We start from the raw sequence: 22,330 nt of genomic DNA, 5'->3' as shown, positions 1-22,330 counted from the left end.
CTCCCCACGTTTCCCCTCCAGGCGTTCCTACTGCTCACGTCTGCAACGGAACTTACCAGGGCAAGCATGACACCACGTATGATCATGATCTGTTCCTTGGCATGCCCTATGCCCAACCTCCCGTAGGCCCCTTGCGTTTCTCTTCACCCAAGTCTCTTGATAAGGCCTGGAAGGGACCTCGAAATGCCACTGAGTTCGGATGGATGTGCATTGGTTACGGCTCTGATACCCAGAGCCTCGGTAACCCTGTCAATGAGGACTGCTTGACCATTAACATCGTACGACCTTCTGGTGTCAAGGCCGGAGATGAGCTCCCCGTTGGTCTCTGGGTTCATGGCGGCGTAAGTTCCCGTCTTATAAACTGAACGCTATATTATGACTAACAATATGACAGAGCTACACCAACGGCGGTTCCCGAGACCCTAGGTACAACCTGAGCTACATCGTTGATCAGTCCGTCAAGGAGGGCAAGCCCATCGTCGCTGCCTCCATCAACTACCGTGTATCGCAATGGGGATTCCTCTTCAGCGAGGAGATGCAGAAGGAGAATGCCGGTAATTTGGGCTTCAAGGATCAGCGCCTGGCTATGAGATGGCTGCAGGACAACGTCGCCGCCTTCGGTGGAAGCCCCGACAAGGTCACTATCTGGGGAGAGTCTGCTGGCGCTCGATCTCTGGGTATGCAGCTTGTGGCTTATGAGGGCCAGCATCAGAACCTCTTCCGTGCTGCTGTTCTCGAGTCTGGTAGCCCTGTTGCACTGTTCAATGAGGCCTCTGATTGGCAGGAGTACTACGATGCTCTTGTCAAGAAGACTGGATGCGACTCTGCCTCTGACAACCTCGAGTGTCTTCGTGGCCTTCCTTGGGAGACCCTCAACAATATCTTCAACAACACTACCCCTCTCGACGTCACTGCTCCTACTCTCACTGCTGTCATCGACGGTGACTTCATGACCGCCCAGGCCTCTAAGCTCCTCCTGGCTGGCAAGTTCGCTCACGTTCCTCTGCTCATGGGTAACAATTTCGATGAGGGTACTGCCTACGCCAAGAAGGGTATCAACACAACCGAGCAGTTCCAGTCCTGGCTTTCCAGCCTCGGCCTCAGCCAGACTCAGGTCACTACTGCGACTACTCTGTACCCTGATATCCCTGCTGAGGGTATCCCTGCATCTTTCATTGGCCGCCCTATCAACGAGTACGGCTCCCAGTGGAAGCGTGCCGCCGCCTTCGCTGGTGACTTCCAGCAGCACGCTGGAAGACGTCTCTTGGCTCAGGTCTACTCCGGCTCTTCCATTCCCGTCTTCTCCTACCTCTGGAACGTTTACGTCAATGGCCTTCCCGCCATCCTTGGAGCCACCCACTTCCAGGAGGTCGCTTTCGTCTTCAACAACGTCAAGGGTGTTGGCTACAAGCCCAGCCCCTTTGAAGGCAAGCCTGAGACTTTCGTTGAGCTGGCTGACCTCATGAGCAAGATGTGGGTTTCTTTCATGTATGACTTGACCCCCAATACCGTCAAGACTGCTCCCAGCCATGTTACCTGGCCCCAGTACACACTTGAAGAGCCTCTTAACATTGTCTTCGATGTCAACAAGACTGATCTCAGCTACACTGCTGTCGACAACGTCCGAAAGGAAGAGGTTGCTTTCCTCCTCGACAGTGTCTTTGCCTAAGTTCGTGACCAGCAGTCAACGCGTTGGCTAGCTGTAATGTATAATAGGGTGCCATTCCAACATCCTTTCTAAAGACGTGTCGGCCAGGTGGCCGAAGCCCTTTAACACTTCGTATATAGCTTTATCTTCCATTCGTATTAGCGAGCATCCAGCCATGACTTGAATAGATCAAAACATCATATGGTCACACAATATGCATCGTAATTTCCAATAGTTTCTCATTCTCTAGCAACTCATTCGCCCATTTTACCGTCGACATATTCTATCTACTGTCAACTGGACTCTACCATTTTCGCAAACACCTTGCCCCGGTAACCGCCAACAATCTACTCTCTTTTGGTGAAGACCAGCTGGCATTCGTCCTGATAGCATCAGAAGTTAGTGTATGTTGATGTAAAAAGGTTCCAAAGCATGCAATAAACTTACCTCAGGAAACAAAGTAGCGAACACTCTAATCTCTTCCGAACGGCTGGTTGCATGATGCACCCAGTCTAGTTCCAAAGAAGCCTTGCCAATCATGGCAGCCATAGTCAGCGGAACGTACCTGCGAGCCAGGCAATCGTGAGGACCAGCTCCAAAGACAAGCCAATTCTTTGTCTTGGACTCGGCATCACCCGTGATCCATCGGTCAGGGTCAAAGGTCTCAGGGTTGGGATAGGCTTGAGGATCGTGAAGCGCGGGATAGCACGTAGGGACGATGAGGGTCCCTTTGGACACCGTGTACTTGGGTGTGACGGGGAAAGATTTGGTAGCCTCATATGGAACAAAAATAACAGGAGGACGATATCGAAGAAGCTCCTTGATGACTGCATTGGTGTAGGGAAGGGACTCGAGCATTGATAACTCGAATGGTTGGTGCCTGTTGCCATTTCGTACGGCAAGATTCTCTTCTCGAAGGCGATCGAGAACATCGGGGCGTTGAGCGAGGACCTGGAATAGCCATGTAGTGGCGCTGCTGGAGGCATCTTGGGAAGCGAACAAGAAGGTGAACATAGTCTGCCCGATCTCATCGTCTGTAAACTCACGGATCAAGTTTCGTGGTTTCTCAACTCCCTCTTCTCCTGCAGCAATACGGTCGTTGTACTTCTTAGACTCCATCATGTGCAAAACCCATTGATCAACGATACACCGTGGCTCAGCACCGGAAGCCATGTTAGCCTTGCAAGCCGCAGCACACTTTGCAAACTCAGCCAGCACGGCATCTGCAGTGCGCTTTCCCTTCCAACACTTGGTGAACGGGACGTAGACGGAGAGAGGTATGTTGACGAGCTCAAGGGCGGCCGTGACCTCGTAGAAATCGTCAGCGATCTTCTCGACAGCATCTTGAGATATGTAATCTCCAAAGAACGTTCGACAAGAGAGAGCACAATTGATCTCTCGGAAGAGACGCATGAATGCCATAGGCTTCCCCTTGTTGGCCTCGCTTGCTGCTACGAACCGGCCGAAGTAATCATCGTATACCTTCTCCTGGACGGGTAGGTAAGTGCTGAGTGCTTTGTTGACGAAGAGCCCGTTCAGTCCTTTGCGGTACTCAGTATGTGCCTTGCCTTGAAGGAAGACCCAGGCGCTCGGCCGCAGGAGGGTTTCGGCCATAGGGACGATGCATGGTTTGGCGTATGTTGGGGACTTGAACACTTTGTGTGCGATATCTCGGTCGGAAGCGAGGACGACGAATCTTGTCAATGATATAAGCGGCTTTTGTCGTGAAGAAGTGAGATATAACTTACTTGTGGAACACCGAAACGCAACTCAGAGGACCGCTAGCCCATTGAGCAAGATAGTGGTCGAACTTGGGATAGAGGGCTCGGATGAAGGGGCCCATGAAAGGGATCTTGAAAGCTGGGCCTGCAATAGGGCCCTTACGCCAGAGATACATGCATTGATCGTATGCAATCAAGACAACTAGGATGGTGAGGAGTATTTGAGATTTGCTGTAGCCATTGAGGTAGCTTGAGAGCAGCCCATTCCCGCTGGAAATGTCCTCTTTCAAGGTTGAGCTGGCGTTTCTGATCGCTGCCTCATGTCCGGGGCTGATTATGGATGCCATTCTGGGAACGAAAGTGAACAGAGCAGCCAACTGATGCATTGAAGCTGGTACAGATCCAGGGGAATGGAGGTCTTATAAGGTAGGACTCAAATCATGCTGGGTCTACTTCAGGGGTTATCTAGGAACTTAACATCCAGTACTGATCCGATCTTACAACAAGAATACGAGCTCCCTGATTATGCCTCGAGTATTGGACGGCTTATCATCTGATACGAAGGATCTGGCTGTTTGACTTGATGCGCCTCCTGGTATGGTCATCGGAATGCCATGGGCTGATATTGGTAGATTCAAGGTTACTACATAGGTACTAGACTCCGATCTGTAAGGTGGAGAAGGTGACTTGTGTATCTGTATCATATCAGATCTGTCTCGACGTTTAGCATGTCGCAATCCAGTCCTTCTGAATTGGTATCCGGCCACGTAAATGATGTCTCGCCTTGCCTCTTACTGAGTTCCATACCATCCACCGAGGGATCTCCAAGTCCATCTGTAAACTAAAAAGGTTATCTCAGCCTTCAATGGTATATTCTATTCCAATATCATTGCTGTCAAACATGCTTGCTGTCGTTGGTCCCGGCTATAGCCTGATCCCTCGCTTCTTTATTGCCGCTGCAGTATCGCTTGGCTTTCTGACACTGGCGGAGACTAGTACTCTTTAGGACTAGTCTCCGATCAAAAATCATGAAACCGAATACGCAGTTGCAGCGCCGCAGCAGCCAATTCGCGAATCAACATGTCGTACGTTTTTCGAGAGCGTCTCTGAGTCTGTTTTCCGGGCTTTCGGGGTTTGTGGTGATTATTTCAATTGATATTTGTGCGTGCTCATGTCAGAATTGCTTCCCACTGTTGCCGGAACACTTCTGCGCGCTCCGTCTCTAGCCACAGAATATTCCGTAAATGGACAACAACATCATCCCAAGACTGCAAGCCCATAGCATTTGCTGCAATTTTGGCTGCGTATATGAGCCATTGTATATCTGTCGGGTCCGTAGCCGAGACAATTGTGACTGAGAGCACCCAGATCTGCAAGGAACCGAAGAAGACGCTGCCCGTCTTGCCTGCTAGAGGCTGGAGCTGGCTCTTAAGACGCTGAATGATCCTGTTGGCCAGCTCCGTATGCGTATAATAAGTTGTTCCGTGTATGATGAGCATGTAGAGTGTTATGGCACATCGTAGATACTCCGATTGAGGCGAGTCCGTGAGTGGTGGAATGAGCAAAAGCTTGTGAACCACGAAGCATGTAAGATCGTGCAATTCGGTGCCTATTGAACTCAAGGCGTTGGGTTGGTGAAATATGCCGCGCAAGCGAGTCAGAATACCTGCTATCTCGCGGTCGAGGAGGAGAGCGTCAACGACAGGGTCTTGGATCTCAAGGAAGGACGATGCGAGAAGCCATTGCAGTGTTGGGCCAACTCCATCTCCAGTCCCGAGGTCGTCCTGTATTGCATATTGAGGAGAGCCTGTGACGAGCAACGATACCCTTTGAAATCGGTTCAGCAAGTATTTTAGTGGTAGGAAGATATGGCTCACCAAGCAATCATCCTCGCGGTCAATGGGCTTACTTGTTTCACTTGATCAAGTCCACCTCGGATCTCAACAATACGTTTTGCTCCGTCTATATGCGCCCTACTGGCTTCGATATTCCCCTTTCCGTGCTACACTCAGAGTCAATCGACAGTGTTATAGTCGGTAGCTTGAGTGAATTACTCACCTCGATGGCAGCCAAGGTGACAACAGAGTTCAATGTCTCATCTTGAATCGCCAGCAATGAACTCCCTATCTTCTTCCGTATTAGAGATACAGAATCTACCATGAGAAGTTCTGATATAGGGAAGCCCTTCTGGGCACGCCTCTCTTCATCTAATGAGGCCGTCTGTATAGAAACGTGGAACAATGCTGGATCTGCAAGAGCTAATGGCCACCAAGAGACGATGAAAGGATTTGAGGACATGTTGAGATCCAAAGGGTAATATTGAAAAGAGATATTGGAGAGAACTAGTTCTTGAGTCAGATGTTAGGCCAGCTTGGAATTTTGTAGACAATGCTTTACAGTGCTGTATCAATCGTTGAACGTGAACTCTGGGAAGTCTGGTGGCTGGATATGAGTCAAAAGGATCGAAGGAATTGCCAGCAGGTGCGAATAGCTCTAGTGAGTCTTGAGAGGCCAATGCTAAATCTCGGCTTTTCATCGAATACGTCTTCACCTCAGACTTCTCTATCGACCTGCTCCGAGCCGGTTGTTCCGGTGTTGACGATGATGTTGTCGATGATGAAGACAAAGGCACGTTTGCGTAAATACACGTGACTTTTCTCTTGAGGCATCGTGAACATTTGGGAGTCCTGAGATCGCAACTGTGTTTCGCCTTCGCGCAGGCATTACAAGATCTTCGGAGCGAGGTTCGCATCGTTAACCGAGACGAGTTAGATGATAGTGATAGTAGAGGAGGAAGTTTATTAACGCGGTAGCAATCAAGTGGAGTTGTCAGTGAAACGGTCTAGCCTCTTTTGGGCCTGACCGTTATGTGACACTTCGGCCAACTAGATTACCCTGTACCTTGGCAGAGATCGACCGATGCATCACGCAAGCACGCAAGGCATGCCGCTTCTGGTCGACACGACGAGATCAACGGCCATTTACCATGACCTCAATAACGCGACTGCGGTAGCTATCGTTACCAGATGAAGATATTTCGGCAAAATAAGAAAGCTATTGGATATTTTTGCTGCTTGCCGTGCGGGTACATCAACTGACGCGTAAGCTGGATCAATTCCAAGTCAGGAACGAGAAGTGAACGAGAAGCGAGAACTCGGGAAACAGCCCCGCAGCAGATCAGCCAGGTACGGTATCATACTGTAACGAACTAACACCTTTCAAGTTAACATCAGTTACATTTGCCCTCCCTTTTCTGTTGCAGAATGTCACGGAACTGACACTGAGGTAGCTCTTGGGCAGGAATGCACTCCTAAGCCAGGCCAAGATGCGATTTGTACCTAACAAGGAGGCCTTTAGACTCAGATGTGACCAGCAAAAAAGTTATTCATGAAACTATCGTACATACTCATCTAGAATCTAAGTAATTCGTAATGCAACTTAACCGACCATATGCCATTTCCCAGCTATGCTGCTATGTTAGCTCAGCTTCTATGTATCATCAACCTGAAACGTATAATCACTAACATTCCCATCAGGGCGCCACTAGTCCCCTTTGGAAGAACACTCTCCATGTTTCGGAACCTCATCGCAGATACGCCCGCTCAATAAGACTTACGCCATCAGGTCCTTGGCCAAACCTGGCGCAAAAGAAGCGAGTCTGATGCCATACAGATCTCGGATCAGATCGAGCCTGGCCTGACACTCTTTAACTTGCCCTGGGCTACTATGCGGGCTTGAGATAGCGATAGCAAGTGGCCAGACCAGATGGTACATGATGACGCCTTGATGTTGCGGTACGGGAAGCGGGATACCCTGCTCGTTGACTTCACCCATCAGATAAGGCAAGACACTGCAGAGCCTCTGAGTCATTGAAACAACTTGCTTTTCGGCGATGGTGGCGGTGGTCTGAGCGAGCTGAACCTGCGGACTGCTCTTTGAGTCCGCGAGCCGCAGGAGGGTTGCAGCACATACATGCAGCCTCCCGAAGAACAATATGAGGTACATGTTGAAGAAGACCCACGTGCACGCCGTCCATCGCGATTGAAAGCTGACCAAGGGCTTATTATTCGGAGTGGCGGGTCGTTTGTCCGCTGTTTGCTGAGGTTGTAGTCGTGTAGGCATGGCCTTTTCGATCATGGCCAACTCAGCGCCGATTGCCAAGGCTTCTTGGATAACCGGAAAGAGTAATTCCCGTTGCTTATTCGGTGTCGATGTCGAATCTGCACCCGTGATTCGCCTAGCTGCCCTGTAGAACTGTCCAATGCGAGTAACGACCAGGGCTAAGCGGATCACTGGGTTTGATGTGTCGAACTCTGAGTCGGGAATGACCAGGCAGTCCATATCGTCCTTGGCCATGAGTGAGGGGATTTGCTTATTTTGTGTCTCAGCATCCATGCTATAAGGGTCCTGTTAAGATCTACTAACCATTTGAGTGAATATCCACGAATGCAAGTTCGACTCTTCGACATTTGTTATCACGCGGTGCCCGACTACGTCGAATAACTTGGAAATGCCGGCCATGTGCACGGCCTTGGTCGTTTGACCTTGGCATTCGATATCCTTGGGGGTTCGTCAGCGAGTTGCAGATCATTGCGGCACATGACTTACCTCGATCATGCCCAACAGCATCAGGGATGCCAATGTTTCATCTTTCAGGGGTCGCTTAGATGCAGACAGATCTCTGTTGACAGTCCGCAAAGCAGCCCCGTAGTGGTATCGTGCGGTGACATAGAGCGTCGACGACTTGTAGTGTCTTGAAAGCGACATGTGAGCTGCAGCAAGGAGGGCCGGGCGTATGCACGATGACCGACTAGAGCTCCTGTACATGTCCTCTAGAAAGTCGAGGTGCCCCTTGATGACGCCTGGCGCCGGCAAGACGCAGTACTCGTGCAGGAAATACGAGATGGACTCATCCTCGAACGAGGGTTGGGGTTGTCGACAAACCCCTGAGCCTCTGGACCTCGCTTTTTCGTAGCCGAGCCCCATGGTCTGCGCGGAAGAGCTGCCGGGCTCATCACGAACAAGGCTATGTCCAGGCTCTCCGTGGAAGCGGAACGCTAGTGGTCGATCATAGCCGGGGCATGGAGCCTTGTAGAGCTCGCAGCGTCGACATCCTGGGCGTCTGCCATCGCACTGGTAGGAACAGGTTAGTTAGGATAGGGGCTGGACCGTTGACCTGTCAGATTCAGATTGATTGACCAGGAAACTCACTTTGATCTTTCGCTTCCTGCAGCGGCTGCAGCCCCGGCTGAGGGTTCCGGGGAAGACCATGTCGTGTCTTGGGGCTTGGCTCGGCTAATAATATTGGTCAAGCCACTCAGACTCTGTGGGGGATTGTTGGTTGGGCTGAAATGTTGTTCTTGGGCATGTGAGTTTCTCAGTGGAGCTCTGGGCAACAACTCTTGTAGATTATATCCTATGGGAGAAGTTTCTGGCCATTGCTTATCTAGAAAAGACCAATCAAGCTTGGCATGTCTCGAATGGCTGCCTGAGTAAGCATGTATGTCATTTGCCCAGGATCACATTGGTGGAATTACGGCCTTCCATGGTTAGTATCGGTCCTTAAAACGTCAAAGCGTCGCAACCTAGGCTTGTTGTAGCATAGACTTGGTCTTAGGATACGGCCCCTGGGCGATGGCTACCAAAATTACGAGTCTTTGGTGGCTTGCAGTTATCGTGTATCAACTCTTTGATGTGCGCCACAGCAAGGGCTCCGGATGAACCGCACCTATTGGAACCTACGAGGCGTTCCACGCTTGCCCTCAAGCAGATGAGAACAATGGCTTAGGCCTCCGGGAGTGTCAGCTCTGAAGCCGCGACTGCTATCCCAGGCCAAGTTTGCAAGGCAAGTGTCTGGTCTCATTAACCACGGGGTAGCCGTTATCTTAAATGTTACGTTGTAAGATATCTGTCGTTTAGTTGAGACCGCTGGCACAGACATCGGGGATCATTTGACCCACTGCCTTGGGCCTCCGATACCGTAACGCTACCAAGCTTCCCCGGGGAGATAATCTAAGATCAAGGAGTCACTCTGCAGTATCTGATCGACCTGTTAGCCGGTGTTTTAAATACAGGGTCAGGAAAAGGTTTCAACGGTCTCGCCCCATCCGACTCGTCCGGGCCCCCTGCTATGATCGCCTTGACTACTTAACCAGTAATAGCGTTGACTGATAATAACTGCCGCGACATTGCGTGCGGCCAAGACACGTCCTCACCCAAATTGTATTGCTTTTACCTTGCCATGCAGTGACGATTCCTGGACGATACGTCAACGGCTTCTCATAGTGCATGTATGTAATATGCGGCGTTCCGATAGTATCGCCGTTCTAGACCTAGCACTTTGGAGTCAGGGAGCCAGGGCTAGACCCAATCTGTGTCGTTCCCCAACGTCTTAGCGCGAGGGTATTTAAAGAGAAGCATAGAGCCGTTTTGTTCCCACGCGTGGAATTCCCCGCCTTTATCTTTATCTCCGGTGACCGATTGTGAGCAGAGCCTCGCAAGGACGCCTGCTCTGCACGACGTGACCCGTTCTACGCCTGAATCATGCCATCCAAGTCGCTCAGCCGAGCCAGAAATGGGAACCGTCGGAGGTACGACTCTGAGGCCTCTTCCTTTCGCCCTGCCGAACCTTAAAACTGACCGAGCTGACCTCATGCAGCCATACAAAGTCACGCATGGGCTGCTTGACGTGGTGTGTGGGACTTTAAAGACTTTCGATACTAGTCGAACATACTAATCAGTATTTGTCTGGTCCAGTAAGCGCCGTCACATCCGTTGCGACGAGAACTATCCCCAGTGGTAGGTGGACCGTGCCTCTATACTAAGGTGATCATCAGCTCATGATCTCCAAGCCAGAACTGCACTAAGCACAAAGTCAAATGCTCCTTTCACGATACACCGTCACAAGAAGAGTTGCTACTCCAGCCCCCACCTGAAAACAATCCATCAACGTCTTGTTCAACTTCTAAACCTCGTCGGCCATGGTCGGCAAAGGCCAGGGCAGAGGTAAGGCAGTGGAGAAGGACAGGGTCAATGCCTATACCGGATGATCGTATCAGAATAACCCTGCAGCCAACCATCTACTCCGAAGATGACTTGTGCTTCGTTTACCAAGCAGCAAGTAACCAGCATAGACTTACGACGATGGGAGTGAGTAAGCTCACAGTTATATCATCATACTTACCGAGGTTTGTTTGTCCATAAGTTTCTTATCTCATCATGTTGACTCTCTAGCTTTTTTCGTATCATCTCATCGTCTCGGCTGGCGATGAATGGAGTCCTCGCCCTTTCGGCATATCAAGTTGCTTCAGTTACTCACTGCCAACATGCCCGCCGGAAAGAGTATCAATACCAGATGCTAGCTATCCAGGACCTCAGAAGATGTCTGTCCAACTTTAGACCAGAGCATGCTGACGGAGCCCTCGTTGCCTCGATGGCACTATTGTGGCTTTGTGAAGACATGTGAGTGCGCCTTGCTGAAGCGTTGAACGCAAGTATTGACATGACCAGGTCGAGCCGAAGACAAATTGCAGAAGGTATCTCAGCTGTAAGTACTATTCTGTTATCAGGCGATACATTGAGGCTCATAAAATATCAGATCCTACAAACATGCCATCGGTTAGGTCACCAATCCGGATTTTATCACATGATAGCAAAAGCATGGCGTCAAACCGCCCATCTTCACACAACACTCAAGACGGAGTGCGGGAAGCCGAACGGACTACAACGCATAATTGTCGAGATGCAGAAATTCAAGGCCCTGTTGAAAGAGCAAGAACCGGACGACGACACCTGGAGACAACTGCGGCTACTCATCGCCCTCGCTGAGGACCTGACCGAACTGGAACCATCGACACCCGCCGATAAACAATTCGAACGAATCCGACTGCTGCGAGACTACAAGCTTTGGCTCCCTCTTAATGACCTCTTAACCGGCAAGAACCTGTCGAGCACGCTGATGGTCAATGCGTATTTGTATACGATAGCTCTATACGCTCAACGCCAGACATCGCAGGCGTATATGATTGACCTCGGAGTCGACCTGCCCAGTTTGCTGGACGAGACGTTACGGCAGATCACACCTGTTAAATCATATATAGGGCCACTCAACAACCTGAAAGCCCTGGTATCGTCATTATCATGATACTGAGAATATTTTAGTTATAGCAAGTTCAGAGTATGGCAGCGGAATGAAATGAACGGCACCAAGCAACAGGCGAACGGTAATGGTAATAATCAACATTTGGGCTACTATACCAGACATCAAGTGTACTATATCTTGTTTCAAGTGAATGTGACGAGTAAAAACCGGGCCTCGGACTGCCTTTTGCTTACCAAAACCCCCTCTCAGCCCGTTGACCAATAGAGGCTTACGCAATTACACTGATAGACACCACTGCATCCTGAATCCTTCTCCTTTCATTAAACAACTCACCGCCATTTTGTATCAAGATGACTGCACAAAAAAATCTCAGACTTGAAGACGTCACCCTTGAAGATGTACCCGTTCTCACAGAAGTTTGGTTCGCAGCTTTTACCGATCCTGGAATCCGGCGCATCTGGCCTGATACACCGGCGGTACGCAACTGGTGGACCGGAGGCAATCGTCACGACTTGATCCATAAACCGTTTCAACGCTACGTCAAAGTTGTCGATCCAGACTCTAAAGATGCTAATGGCCGTCCACGCATCGCGGCTTTTGCCAAGTGGGATACTTCGATGCCCCGCGAGCGGGGTCGACGATATCCACCATGGACGGAGGATCAGCCTGGTCAAGTCTGCGACGAGTTCATCGCCAAGGAGGAGGCGGAAAGACTCCGCGTTATGGGAAACCAGAAGCACTACTGTAAGGGGCCACTCGGACCTTGAACTATACCCCGGATCTGCTAACCGCAACTCATCTAGATCTCGATACCTTGGTCACGCATCCTGACTATCAACGCTGCGGAGCTGGCTCAATGCTTATGAAATTTGGCTGTGACCTAGCGGACAGGGACGGAGTTGCAGCGTATGTGGATGCAAGCAAGTCTGGGGCCGGACTTTACAAACGGTTTGGGTTTGTGGATGAGAGCTTACCCGGTTCTGGCGACGTCGCGTCCATGGCTCGACGTTAACGCCTGTCGGTCTTTGTAGCCTGGGCTGTGCCGCTGCAACGTTGTAATATTCAAGGATTATTTAATAAAGCATAAACTACTCATATATCGAAGCTGAAGCTATCCAGACATGCTTTTTGACATATTGTTTTCGTAAGTCTGCAGAAAACCGATATACAAGGTCGAGAACTGCATAGGTGAGCTTTGTGTTAGAGATCGGCAGCAGGGTGAAGAACAGACTAATATTCGCGATCCAGGACAGCCTTACCGGAGATAATTAGGGAAATACCATCCCACGTTTTCTCCCGAGATCTCACGTCGCACAAGCCAACAGCACAGGGTCCATCCTAGCAAGAAATTATTCTACAACTGCAAGACATATCAACTGCCGAGACGTTACGAATGGATGGTGATAGGCGAAGGTACGATCTTCCTTGGATCAAAAGACTCTGCCGTTATTTACCGCCAAGTCTTCAAGTGATAGGTGAGAATACGGCCTGTGCCGCTTGGAAATATTTGTCGAGGCTGCTTCCTGCTTTTCCTACGATAGGCGAGGATACGAGAACCATGTGACCTGTCGCTTTTCCAGGAACAAACATATGCTACTAGGAAGAAATACTGGGAATAGGCCTCACCGATTCTGTCTCATATTCTGTGTACTAGAATGCTTCCCCTTCATATCCGGCGTTTAGAGGCCTAGGCTGAGCGATGGAACATCAGTATTATTTCTCAATATCATGATAGCTAGAAGCGAATGACGGGTAATTTCGAGCCGAGGTAACATAACAAAGCGTCACATATTTGAGTTGCAAGAGCTAAATACAGATCAGAGAAATTCATATTCATCAGCATATTCTCATTCTGTGAACACTGAAGTGTCACGCGGTTCAATAAGGTAAACGTTATTTATATCAGTGCCTGTTTTGTAACGCCATGAGCTACTATGTTGTATTACAGGAAATTAATTGACAGTATTAAACGAGATGGAAGGTTCTTTCAAGGGCTGTGTAGAGGTTATGGGGTTATATTAAGCTCTTGAATAGTAGATGTGACCTGCTATAGTCTCTCTTCTATTTCACCAACACTCGTCTCGTTCCATTGTGTTGCATGACAGCGAACCCTCTCATTATGGAATCTCATAGAATATAGAATCCATAGAGTGTAGATCTAGTTTGAATCTCTAAATACCCTTAATCTTTACATGCCGTCATCCTGGTCTCTCCTCTACCAGCCAATCTTACCTATCCCATCGCATAGCCCCGATCCTGGTAGAATATGTTAGATCACCAGAATCTCGTAAACCCGCTGTTCGCATTTCAAACGCAGATTTGGAACAGGTTTCTTCCAAAGGTCCAGCCGCCCAACCATCTCATGCAGTCGGGTATAACCAATCATCCACCGTAACATCCAATTGCTGACACCTGTACTTCGGTTCCTCAATAATCCGAACCGAGGTCACGTCAAACACCAGATAATCCCCTCTTCATAATACATCTTCATTCAATACCTACCATCATGAGCTCGTTAATAGGCAGAGTCATGGGGCATCGTCGCCTTCGTACTCAATGCGGTATCTGCGGCAAAGCATTGTCGGCTGGTGTGAGCTTTGTGACTTGTTAGTTTTGGCAACACCGTTCTCATGCTCTTCCTTCGGCTAACAGCACTACAGTACTAGGTGACGGCCTTGAACCAGAATCGGGAATTTGTCTGGACCGTGCGCTGTTCCCTCCCGACTCTCGGTGCATCATAAATGGCGATAAATTCATTTGCTGGTCACCAAGCTGCCGTCAATGCCCAAATGCTGCTGAAGCAGTGGGATTACATTCTACATGCCTGAATATGTTTCAAGAACACTGCAAAACCGACAAGGCGGTCGACAGATTATGGATAACAATTGGCAAGAGGAACCTCTGGCAACGCGCTCCCATGCTTCATCTGGATCGCGAAACAGCACTTGACATCGAAATTGTCCGCGAGAAAGCAGAAGCTTATGGTATGCGATCATTGAAGCTTCTACCAGTAGAGCTCATCCATATGGTACAAGAATACAGCGATTCGGCGACGTTCTGGCGCTACATCCACGTTCTCAGCACAGCCCGGGAATTGTCCCGCTTAAAGCCCGATACCGCTCCGCCTGCTACCTCGATACCTTTGTGTAATATCCTATCTTGGACACGAGGAGATTATGCTGCTGTGTTATCAAGCAACTGTCCGCCAGTAGTACGCTTGACTCTGGATCACAGGGGGATACGTAAGATAGAACGGTTGTCGAAATCACCATACAAACCTGGACGTTCGGACAAGGAGGCTTTTGTTATTGCACCTGCGACATGCCTCCAGGATGTTGTGGCCGTACTGGAGGTGATGATGATACTCCAGGTATTGGAATGATATGAACTGACGAGTACACCTAGTTCCAAATGTTGCGGCTTGAGCTACCTGCATCTCTGTTGGGGCTTCACATCTGGGATACCCCCAATCCCCCTGGTATTGAGGACTGCGACTTTTACGGCCGTGTGACACCATCCATGCAATTCAAGACCACCAACTTACGCAGTGTAACCGGCCTCACGTTTTTCTTCTCATTTAGTAAGCTGTACGCAATACATGCACATACACATACGAGACCTTATGCAACGAAAACATTTGGTCGCCTTCCAGCAAAAAGACAGGAAAGTATCGTATGGATATACCTTCCGGTGCCGAGAGATGAAGAAATCACCGCAATCACGATGCGGTTGAAGGTTGACGGAGGAGCGGCCATAGCGCAAAAGCCCTTTTTCATGGTACCATGTTCCTTTCGTGATCGAATTCACGGTGCTGATGAAGACAGATTCGTACAAAGCTAGCCGGGGATGTGTATGTTGGCCCATGCCATCTGAGGCAGCACAGAGATATCGTTCTCGGCCAGTCAAGTCCGGAACTGCTCATTCACAATGTTGCAGATGTCGGACCAGCTACTGTATTCGGGACATATCCGCGGAGGCAGCACCATGATAGCCTACCGCCGTTCAGCAACCGCTGGCCGAATATGGCTCCTCGGCTTCCTTTAACGTTCGAGCGTATGTATCTTTCCGTGGCGTCATTAAAAGACGTGACTGGGATTCAGGTTCTCGAAGATGGGAACTTTGAATGCAAGGGTATGATATTCGACTACGGGAATGGTGCCCAGAGAGCCTTGGGCGACTGTAAATTTGGCCACTATCGTGTCAAAACGTATCTGAGGCCACGGCGTTTGTGCTACTGTCATGTCCAACCTACACCGGCGATAGCGCGGGGCGTTCACATCGAGATCGGAAGTGAGTCGGACCATGCACACAGCGGCGATGACTGGAAGTGCTCGAAGATGGAAGGGAATATCGAGTTTTGGTTCTCCAAGGAACATTCGGTCATCGTCTGCCACTCCGTTGAGAACACAGCATCGCCATGAGATGAGGCGTCTTGAGGCTTGGTAGCGCTTTGTTTCCTTGGCGGCTGTTCTAGTTTCGTCTAGATCAACAGATATGCAAATGCAGAGACCCTCAGCTCACTGCTAGTATACGTCAGTGTATTGATGATCCCCAAGCGCGAAATCGTGGTCCAGCTGGAGTCATAGCAACTCAAGATCGCCCAGCTCAGCACGGACTTGTCAGCTTGTCGACATCAACAATGGGGACACAGCCCAATTGCAGTGATAATATATGTACGCCAAGAAGCGGTCGATCAAAGGTTGCACCAAGCTCGGCTTTATAAACAATTCTCTGGTCGACAAACGCGGCTCGCTGCATATGATGTGATATTTGCAAAAACACAGATTGAACAGTGATCGTCCGATGGCCTGATCCAAACGGTCTAGTACGACGCCAGACTGGCTGCACACTTTTCTACATTGGGCTTTGTGATCTTCATTCCCGGACGTAAAGTCCGGCTAGTTCAGCGTCTGTCCAATAAAGAAGTAGTGATAATCAGCCCCGTTGACATTGCCAATTCGATAGTCTGAGACTCGACTGGCGCCAAGCAGACGGGCTTGATGTCAGCTGTGGAATTGCCTGTGGCCGTTGCAATCCTGACGTTGTCATTTTGACACTTTTGCAACGCATCAGTCTCACAGAGGCCAACTTTGTGCGCGTCATACCTGCAGCCACGCCAATATGAAAGAATTGAAAAGTGATGAGAAGGGAGTAGGTAGACCGTAGTCACTACGTCAGCCGTTGAGCATTCCCCGGGTTTACACCATTACCTCCACCATCGCCATAAATACTTTTTGCGTTTCCCTGTTTTTCACTCACACCAGATTTCTTCTTTCTGCTTAATCTTTCCTTTCAGGGTCCAGGCCTCGAAGAAAACTAACCAGTCATCGCGCGCGAAAATTCACGACGTTGCGAAAATGGCAAACGCTGCTGAAGTCCGAGGTGCGAATGGCTTCAATGGCCACCACCACTACCATAAGCAGCAGAGAACCCATCTCAGCGAATTTGGCACTCACATGGTAGCGGCGTCTGGTGAATTTGTTGGTACTTTCTTCTTCTTGTACTTTGGCTATGCTGGCAATATTATTGCTGTTCTTCAAGAGCCCGCCACTGGGCCTAATCGCACATTGGCGAACAACACCATTATCTGGATCGCAATGGCATACGGCTTCTCCCTCTTGGTTAATGTTTGGGCCTTCTACCGAATCAGCGGTGGATTGTTCAACCCTGCGGTAAGCTATTTTACTTGTTGACAAGCTTCATATGCTGACGGGTTCTGCCCCAGGTCACCTTCGGTCTCTGTCTCGCTGGCGAATTGCCATGGATGCGAGCGCTGTACCTATTCCCAGCCCAGCTCATCGCTTCGATGTGCGCGGGTGGTCTCGTCGAAGCCATGTTCCCCGGAAGTGCCTCGCAGGCAAATACCACGCTCGGTCCCAATACTTCGATAGCACAAGGCGTCTTTCTTGAGATGTTCTTTACCGCTCAGTTGGTCTTCGTCGTCTTGATGCTTGCGGCGGAGAAGTCTCGCGATACATTCCTCGCGCCAATTGGCATTGGCCTCTCTGTCTTTGTGGCCCTCATTCCAGGTAGGAAGCCTCCCTTGTTATTGCTTCTTGGCACATTGTTAACGGCCGCATCATAGGTGTCTTTGTCACGGGCGGATCGTTGAACCCTGTACGGTCTTTCGGCTGCGCTGTCGGTGGCAGAGACTTCCCCGGCTATCACTGGCTCTACTGGGTCGGACCTCTTCTTGGTGGTGCTCTTGCTGCTGGCTACTTCAGGCTTGTCAAGATGATGCACTACGAGGAAGCGAACCCAGGACAGGACAGTCCAGTCGACGTCTAGGAGGCGACGACAGAGGATCAGTATGTTTGAGCAAAGGTGGTGGCTTGAGCATGTAATTTGGAAAGCAATCTGCCACTTGTCAATTACATCAAGGGCAATATCATGAAGGGTTATACAAGGTAATAATTTGACGGCACAGCGGAGTTTATTAATGAAGCATTATGACCTATTAATCACTGAATGGCAAATAAAACACTCAAGTATCGCTCAAACCCAAGAATTGCCATGATTGACCCTTTCTAAACACTTAATATACACCGAAAAACCCATGTAAAGACCCAAAATCACGCTTTGAGGACCAATGGTCCCTGTTCATCTTGGAACACCACATCCCACCAATTCTGCTTCTCCTTCTTGGCCCAACTTGACGTGCAAACGGTGTCAAAGTCGGTGTTGACCATACCACGCTGGGCAGGCATGAACCGCCTGATAGTTCGGTATGCCTCAAGACCCCAGTAGATAGCCCGGCCTTCGGGGATCTCGACCCTGCCCAGAGGCTGCTGTCGGCGCTGAGTGAGCTGCGCGTTGACAAGCTGGCGGAGGTAGGGGAAGAACCACATGCGGTCCCACCACAAGACTCTTCGGGTCTTAAGGTTGTTGATGTGGGCGTTGTGGTGAATATTGATGGGGATGGCGGTGGTGAAGAAGTCGGCGTACAAAGTCATGTCGCCCCAGTTCAGTGTGCGGCGGTCCTCTTCCGAGAGAATGCGCGCAAGAGGATTTGTCGCATTGGCAATCTCCTCGGGGACAGCTGTCAGACGAACGGGCTCAATCTCGAGCTCTCGAGATCGCTCAGCGATAAAAGTCTGGTTGTTGAGTGTCAGGATATCACCATCATCTTCTTCGAAGACAGTGGGGATGGAGATGGTCTGGTTGTAGTCGAGGCCGACGTGGAACTCGAATTGATCGCGGACCATGGTGGAAACATTGTGAGAGGGATCAATGGCATCGCCGAGCTCGCGTCGCCATGTGCGCCACATCTCTTGCTCTCCCCAGATCTCACCAAAGAAGCCCTGGTCACTGTAGAAGTGATCGCCCTGCTCGGCCTTTCCAAGCTCGTAACGCTCTTGGGCGCGACGGAAGTACTTTCGCATGTCGCCGACAGGTCCAATGAAGGCACCACTGTTGATGTACTTGGGTCGGACATCGACCATGCGCAAGTTGGGGTCTTGGTCTGTCTCGGGTCCGTAGAGATCCTCACGGAGAGGAGACTCTGGAAGAGCATCACAGTGCAGGTTGGAACCAGACTTGGCGCGAGGCCAGCACCTCTTCTGGGCGGACACCATGATGGTCTGCTTCATGGGCATCTCGGACTTGTGTGGCCATTGAGCGCGAAGACGTGCGTTGGCCTCTTCGTTGAGGGCATGGTAGCGCCAGAGGAGTACACTTGGGGGGAGTTGGAACCAGGAGTCGGCGCTGTCGGCGACCATGATGAGATCGTCCTCGTTCAAGTGATCCTTGCTTGAGCTGCCTTGACGAGAGCTCCAGTCAAGGTAATCGAGAACACCAGCGATCTTGGCGAGATGCGAGCCACTCTTGCCCCAGTTCAGGATGACGGGGGCGGGATATCCAAGGGCAACCGCTGTAACAATGGCCTTGCAGACGTTGACACCGGGGGCGTTGGCTGGGAGGAGGATGACGAGACGGCGGTTGAAGATGTTGCCGGCCTTCTTGGGAGGGTTGACCATGACGGGGATGCCAGCGGGCGAGACGGGGGAGACAGGTGAAGCGGGCGAAGCGACAGGTGAGCTTGCATCTTGAGTTTCGCCGCCCATCTCGAATACATCGGCCGTTCCATCGGAGAGATATTGTCGGCCCTGCAATTGTCAGTCAATTGAAGATCCCATTGGCGATTGCGACGTCACTTACCTCCAGGGCTGCAAGAGCCAAAAATGTGGGAATGAGAAGAATAGCCGCCAGCACGAGCAGGAACCCTCTCGTTGACAATCGCAAGAACCTCCTCGGCATTATCTGCGTGGTCTCAGTCTTATCCTTGACGACATTCGTCGTCGGCAATTCTTGGTATCCGCTGCTGAACATTTGGCGAAACCAGCCAGCACCATCTTGAGCGCCCGTCATATTGAGAGAGAGGAAGCAGATTGATTCAGATCAGTAGCAAAACTGACCAAAAGTTGATCTGCACTGTCAAAAGAGTGTTTGAATGAATGAATGAACGAATGAATGATCGAACGAAGGACGTCGAGGGGCAATGCTGAGGGGTTCCGCTGTGACATGCCTATAATATACCAGGGAGTTCAACGGTGCCAGATGCGCAGAAAAGGAGAAAAAAAAGCCACTGGAATTTCCAGACCCTCCCTTGCACGCAGTCCATTCCCTCACCAATTGCACATTATTGGACTGATTGAAATCACTGGCATATCGCCACAAACAGGTACCTCTGCCCATTTCATAGGGAAAAAGGGTCAAAGTGGCTTGCCAAGATCTTGGTCTGCTGAATTATCGATTCAAGGGAGGGCAAAAAAGAGAATGCCAGAAGGAAAACCGACTCCACCTGTGCATGGCGCTATCGCCGACCTAAACCCGCCTAGAATTAATTACTGTCGGGCGATGTCTTAGCCCCAGAGACTAAAATCAGGGGCTGGACTCAGCGCCGTTTTAGCGTGACGAGCGCTACACAGCGGGCGGTGGCCTAACAGACAAGCTTAATTTTACAGCGCCAAAACATCGCTGTCGCCACCTCATGGATGGAAAGGATCATGATGGGAGCGACGCAGGGTCTGCCAAGCAGGCGATTGTTGATCTCGTGAAACAAATCTCCAGTCTTGAAGAACAAGTCTGAGCACAAAATGAATGGTTGCTAGAAAGATGGAGCATGAGAGATTGCTATAAAGTTGCCAGCCCCGACCTTGAGTTTAATCAGTTGGCGATGTGATTATTGAGGTGAACATTCTTCCCTTGCCCCGGTCAATTCTAGCCAACAAACGCAAACGTCATAAACATGATGCTTCGCCTTTGCTTTGGCATCTTCATAACTTTCTATCAACGCAATTCAGGGTGTTCTCTTCCCAGTAAATCGTCGGATTTCCTCGACAGATCTGTCTATATGGCCTCGTCAGTTGCACGTCTCTGCCATTTCTTGCACAGCTCCGTGATCAACTTGAGAAGAAGCCATCTCGCTTCTACAACATCGAGCGTCCAACTCAGTCGAGGCGCCGCTTGATGTTTTTTTTCTTCTGTCACTGGCCCCTGTCTTCAGGCGCGCCATCTTCCCCAAGCTATTGGCATTAGTGCCCGACCGGCCTTCGCAACACATGCAGGAACAGGAAAACGTCGGAGTCCTCATGATGATCCTTATCAAGCAGCAGAAAATGTCAAATTGAGTCTAACCAGAGACTAAGAAAAATCAATCGCTACTCTAACGCTATGACAATCGCTAATGAGACCACATTTTAAGGCTGAAATGCATCCAGGCTATTCGCCCCCGATCTGAACTCCTTGCATTCTTGGTACAGTATCAGAAATTCCTCCGGACGCAAGGGAGACGAGGGAAGTGACTGATGTCTGAGACTTCACCAATCATGACTCCCTTGGACGTCTTCCCCCGTTAGACATGATTTAAATTTAAGCATGTATTGGGATCGCGCGATGCTCAAATCGCGAGAAGGGAGAGGAAGATTGACCAGATTCCGATCTTATCGTGTTTCGGGCGGCGCCCACATCCCGGGGAGATTCTGAGTTCTGCCAGTACAGGGCCATGGGAAATGGCCGATCCGCCTGCGTCCAGAACCCCTCCCCACTAACCGCCCGCCGACGATATTCGCGTGCCCCCTGAATTAACCCCTCCACGTCCTTTCGCTCCGACGTGCGCTTGTCCCATTTCAATCTCAGCGCGTTGAAGTCGTCGCTGACCAATATTGGTGCTCTGACTGTTCCGTCTGAGGATTGCGATGAAGATAACAGGAGTTTGTATGTCTCAAGCGTGAGGAATGGGCTGTAGACAAGTGTCTCCTCGTCAATCATGCGTCCAGCCTCGCCCAAGTTTGCAATTGATGGTGTTTTTAGTACAGAGATGTCGAGGCTCTGGAGAAACGTCTCGTCGGTAGCTGTGAATGTTGGGTCTTGGGCGTAAATTCTCAATTTGCTCTTATCGCTCGTTGATAACGTTAGATGAGATGCGATGGCCATTAGCACAACCAATTGTTTGATGCGTCGCTGTTGGTCCTTAGCGTCTAACAAGCTGCCCAGACCCAGCGAAACAATCTTGGTGATGCTTGGTCGGTTTTTTGTTCGCAGCATGTCTTCAATTGTCTTGGCCAGTGCGGATTGGTTGTAAATGTCCCTGGCATCTTCATATAGTCTATATAATTGCTGGAGTTGCTTGCCAGATCCGTTGCCTTTTCTTGAAGTTTGCGACTTTTTGCTGGGCGTGTAATGATCTGCATCTGTTAACAGTCTGGACTGGACCTAGGGCCATTAATTGAGAGACTCACCATCGCCATCGACAACCTGCATCTTCTTTGAGTGTCGCATGTTTACTGAAGTACTCTTTGTAGTATTTTGTGTTCGTGTACGTGAAATTTTGGCGTTTTGGACAATTCAAGAGATGGTATT

General features: G+C 50.1%; 9 protein-coding genes across 9 annotated transcripts; 4 read left to right on the top strand and 5 right to left on the bottom strand.

The window, feature by feature from the left end:
• Positions 1-101: 101 nt before the first annotated feature.
• Positions 102-1,669, top strand: FTJAE_8778 (triacylglycerol lipase V precursor; the record flags this gene model as incomplete). The annotated part of the gene is made up of 2 exons (XM_037355629.1): positions 102-341; positions 395-1,669. 2 exons carry the CDS (start codon positions 102-104, stop codon positions 1,667-1,669), a joined length of 1,515 nt encoding a protein of 504 aa, XP_037204196.1.
• A 326-nt stretch (positions 1,670-1,995) lies between these two features.
• FTJAE_8777 (cytochrome P450 monooxygenase oxidoreductase) lies at positions 1,996-3,716 on the bottom strand (the record flags this gene model as incomplete). The annotated part of the gene is made up of 3 exons (XM_037355628.1): positions 1,996-2,031; positions 2,096-3,344; positions 3,397-3,716. 3 exons carry the CDS (start codon positions 3,714-3,716, stop codon positions 1,996-1,998), a joined length of 1,605 nt encoding a protein of 534 aa, XP_037204195.1.
• An 822-nt stretch (positions 3,717-4,538) lies between these two features.
• FTJAE_8776 (uncharacterized protein) lies at positions 4,539-5,667 on the bottom strand (the record flags this gene model as incomplete). Its single annotated transcript, XM_037355627.1, has 3 exons — positions 4,539-5,196; positions 5,247-5,371; positions 5,428-5,667. The coding sequence occupies 3 exons, from the start codon at positions 5,665-5,667 to the stop codon at positions 4,539-4,541; spliced, it is 1,023 nt and encodes a 340-aa protein (XP_037204194.1).
• Positions 5,668-6,981: 1,314 nt separating this feature from the next.
• Positions 6,982-8,640, bottom strand: FTJAE_8775 (Arginine metabolism regulation II; the record flags this gene model as incomplete). The annotated part of the gene is made up of 4 exons (XM_037355626.1): positions 6,982-7,740; positions 7,795-7,929; positions 7,978-8,502; positions 8,581-8,640. 4 exons carry the CDS (start codon positions 8,638-8,640, stop codon positions 6,982-6,984), a joined length of 1,479 nt encoding a protein of 492 aa, XP_037204193.1.
• Positions 8,641-10,636: 1,996 nt separating this feature from the next.
• FTJAE_8774 (uncharacterized protein) lies at positions 10,637-12,482 on the top strand (the record flags this gene model as incomplete). The annotated part of the gene is made up of 5 exons (XM_037355625.1): positions 10,637-10,830; positions 10,879-10,915; positions 10,967-11,499; positions 11,844-12,214; positions 12,274-12,482. The coding sequence occupies 5 exons, from the start codon at positions 10,637-10,639 to the stop codon at positions 12,480-12,482; spliced, it is 1,344 nt and encodes a 447-aa protein (XP_037204192.1).
• Positions 12,483-13,976: 1,494 nt separating this feature from the next.
• FTJAE_8773 (uncharacterized protein) lies at positions 13,977-15,891 on the top strand (the record flags this gene model as incomplete). Its single annotated transcript, XM_037355624.1, has 5 exons — positions 13,977-14,076; positions 14,131-14,822; positions 14,876-15,033; positions 15,088-15,247; positions 15,295-15,891. The coding sequence occupies 5 exons, from the start codon at positions 13,977-13,979 to the stop codon at positions 15,889-15,891; spliced, it is 1,707 nt and encodes a 568-aa protein (XP_037204191.1).
• A 936-nt stretch (positions 15,892-16,827) lies between these two features.
• Positions 16,828-17,758, top strand: FTJAE_8772 (aquaporin; the record flags this gene model as incomplete). The annotated part of the gene is made up of 3 exons (XM_037355623.1): positions 16,828-17,142; positions 17,196-17,499; positions 17,556-17,758. The coding sequence occupies 3 exons, from the start codon at positions 16,828-16,830 to the stop codon at positions 17,756-17,758; spliced, it is 822 nt and encodes a 273-aa protein (XP_037204190.1).
• A 284-nt stretch (positions 17,759-18,042) lies between these two features.
• Positions 18,043-19,837, bottom strand: FTJAE_8771 (uncharacterized protein; the record flags this gene model as incomplete). The annotated part of the gene is made up of 2 exons (XM_037355622.1): positions 18,043-19,575; positions 19,628-19,837. The coding sequence occupies 2 exons, from the start codon at positions 19,835-19,837 to the stop codon at positions 18,043-18,045; spliced, it is 1,743 nt and encodes a 580-aa protein (XP_037204189.1).
• A 1,503-nt stretch (positions 19,838-21,340) lies between these two features.
• Positions 21,341-22,249, bottom strand: FTJAE_8770 (uncharacterized protein; the record flags this gene model as incomplete). Its single annotated transcript, XM_037355621.1, has 2 exons — positions 21,341-22,155; positions 22,210-22,249. 2 exons carry the CDS (start codon positions 22,247-22,249, stop codon positions 21,341-21,343), a joined length of 855 nt encoding a protein of 284 aa, XP_037204188.1.
• Between the last annotated feature and the right edge of the window lie 81 nt (positions 22,250-22,330).

The sequence above is a fragment of the Fusarium tjaetaba genome, assembly GCF_013396195.1.
Source record: "Fusarium tjaetaba strain NRRL 66243 chromosome Unknown NRRL66243_c0000192, whole genome shotgun sequence".
In the NCBI taxonomy this organism is placed as follows: domain Eukaryota; kingdom Fungi; phylum Ascomycota; class Sordariomycetes; order Hypocreales; family Nectriaceae; genus Fusarium; species Fusarium tjaetaba.
The sequence above is the reverse complement of the archived record's forward strand: the minus strand, read 5'-3'. Positions and strand labels throughout refer to the sequence as shown.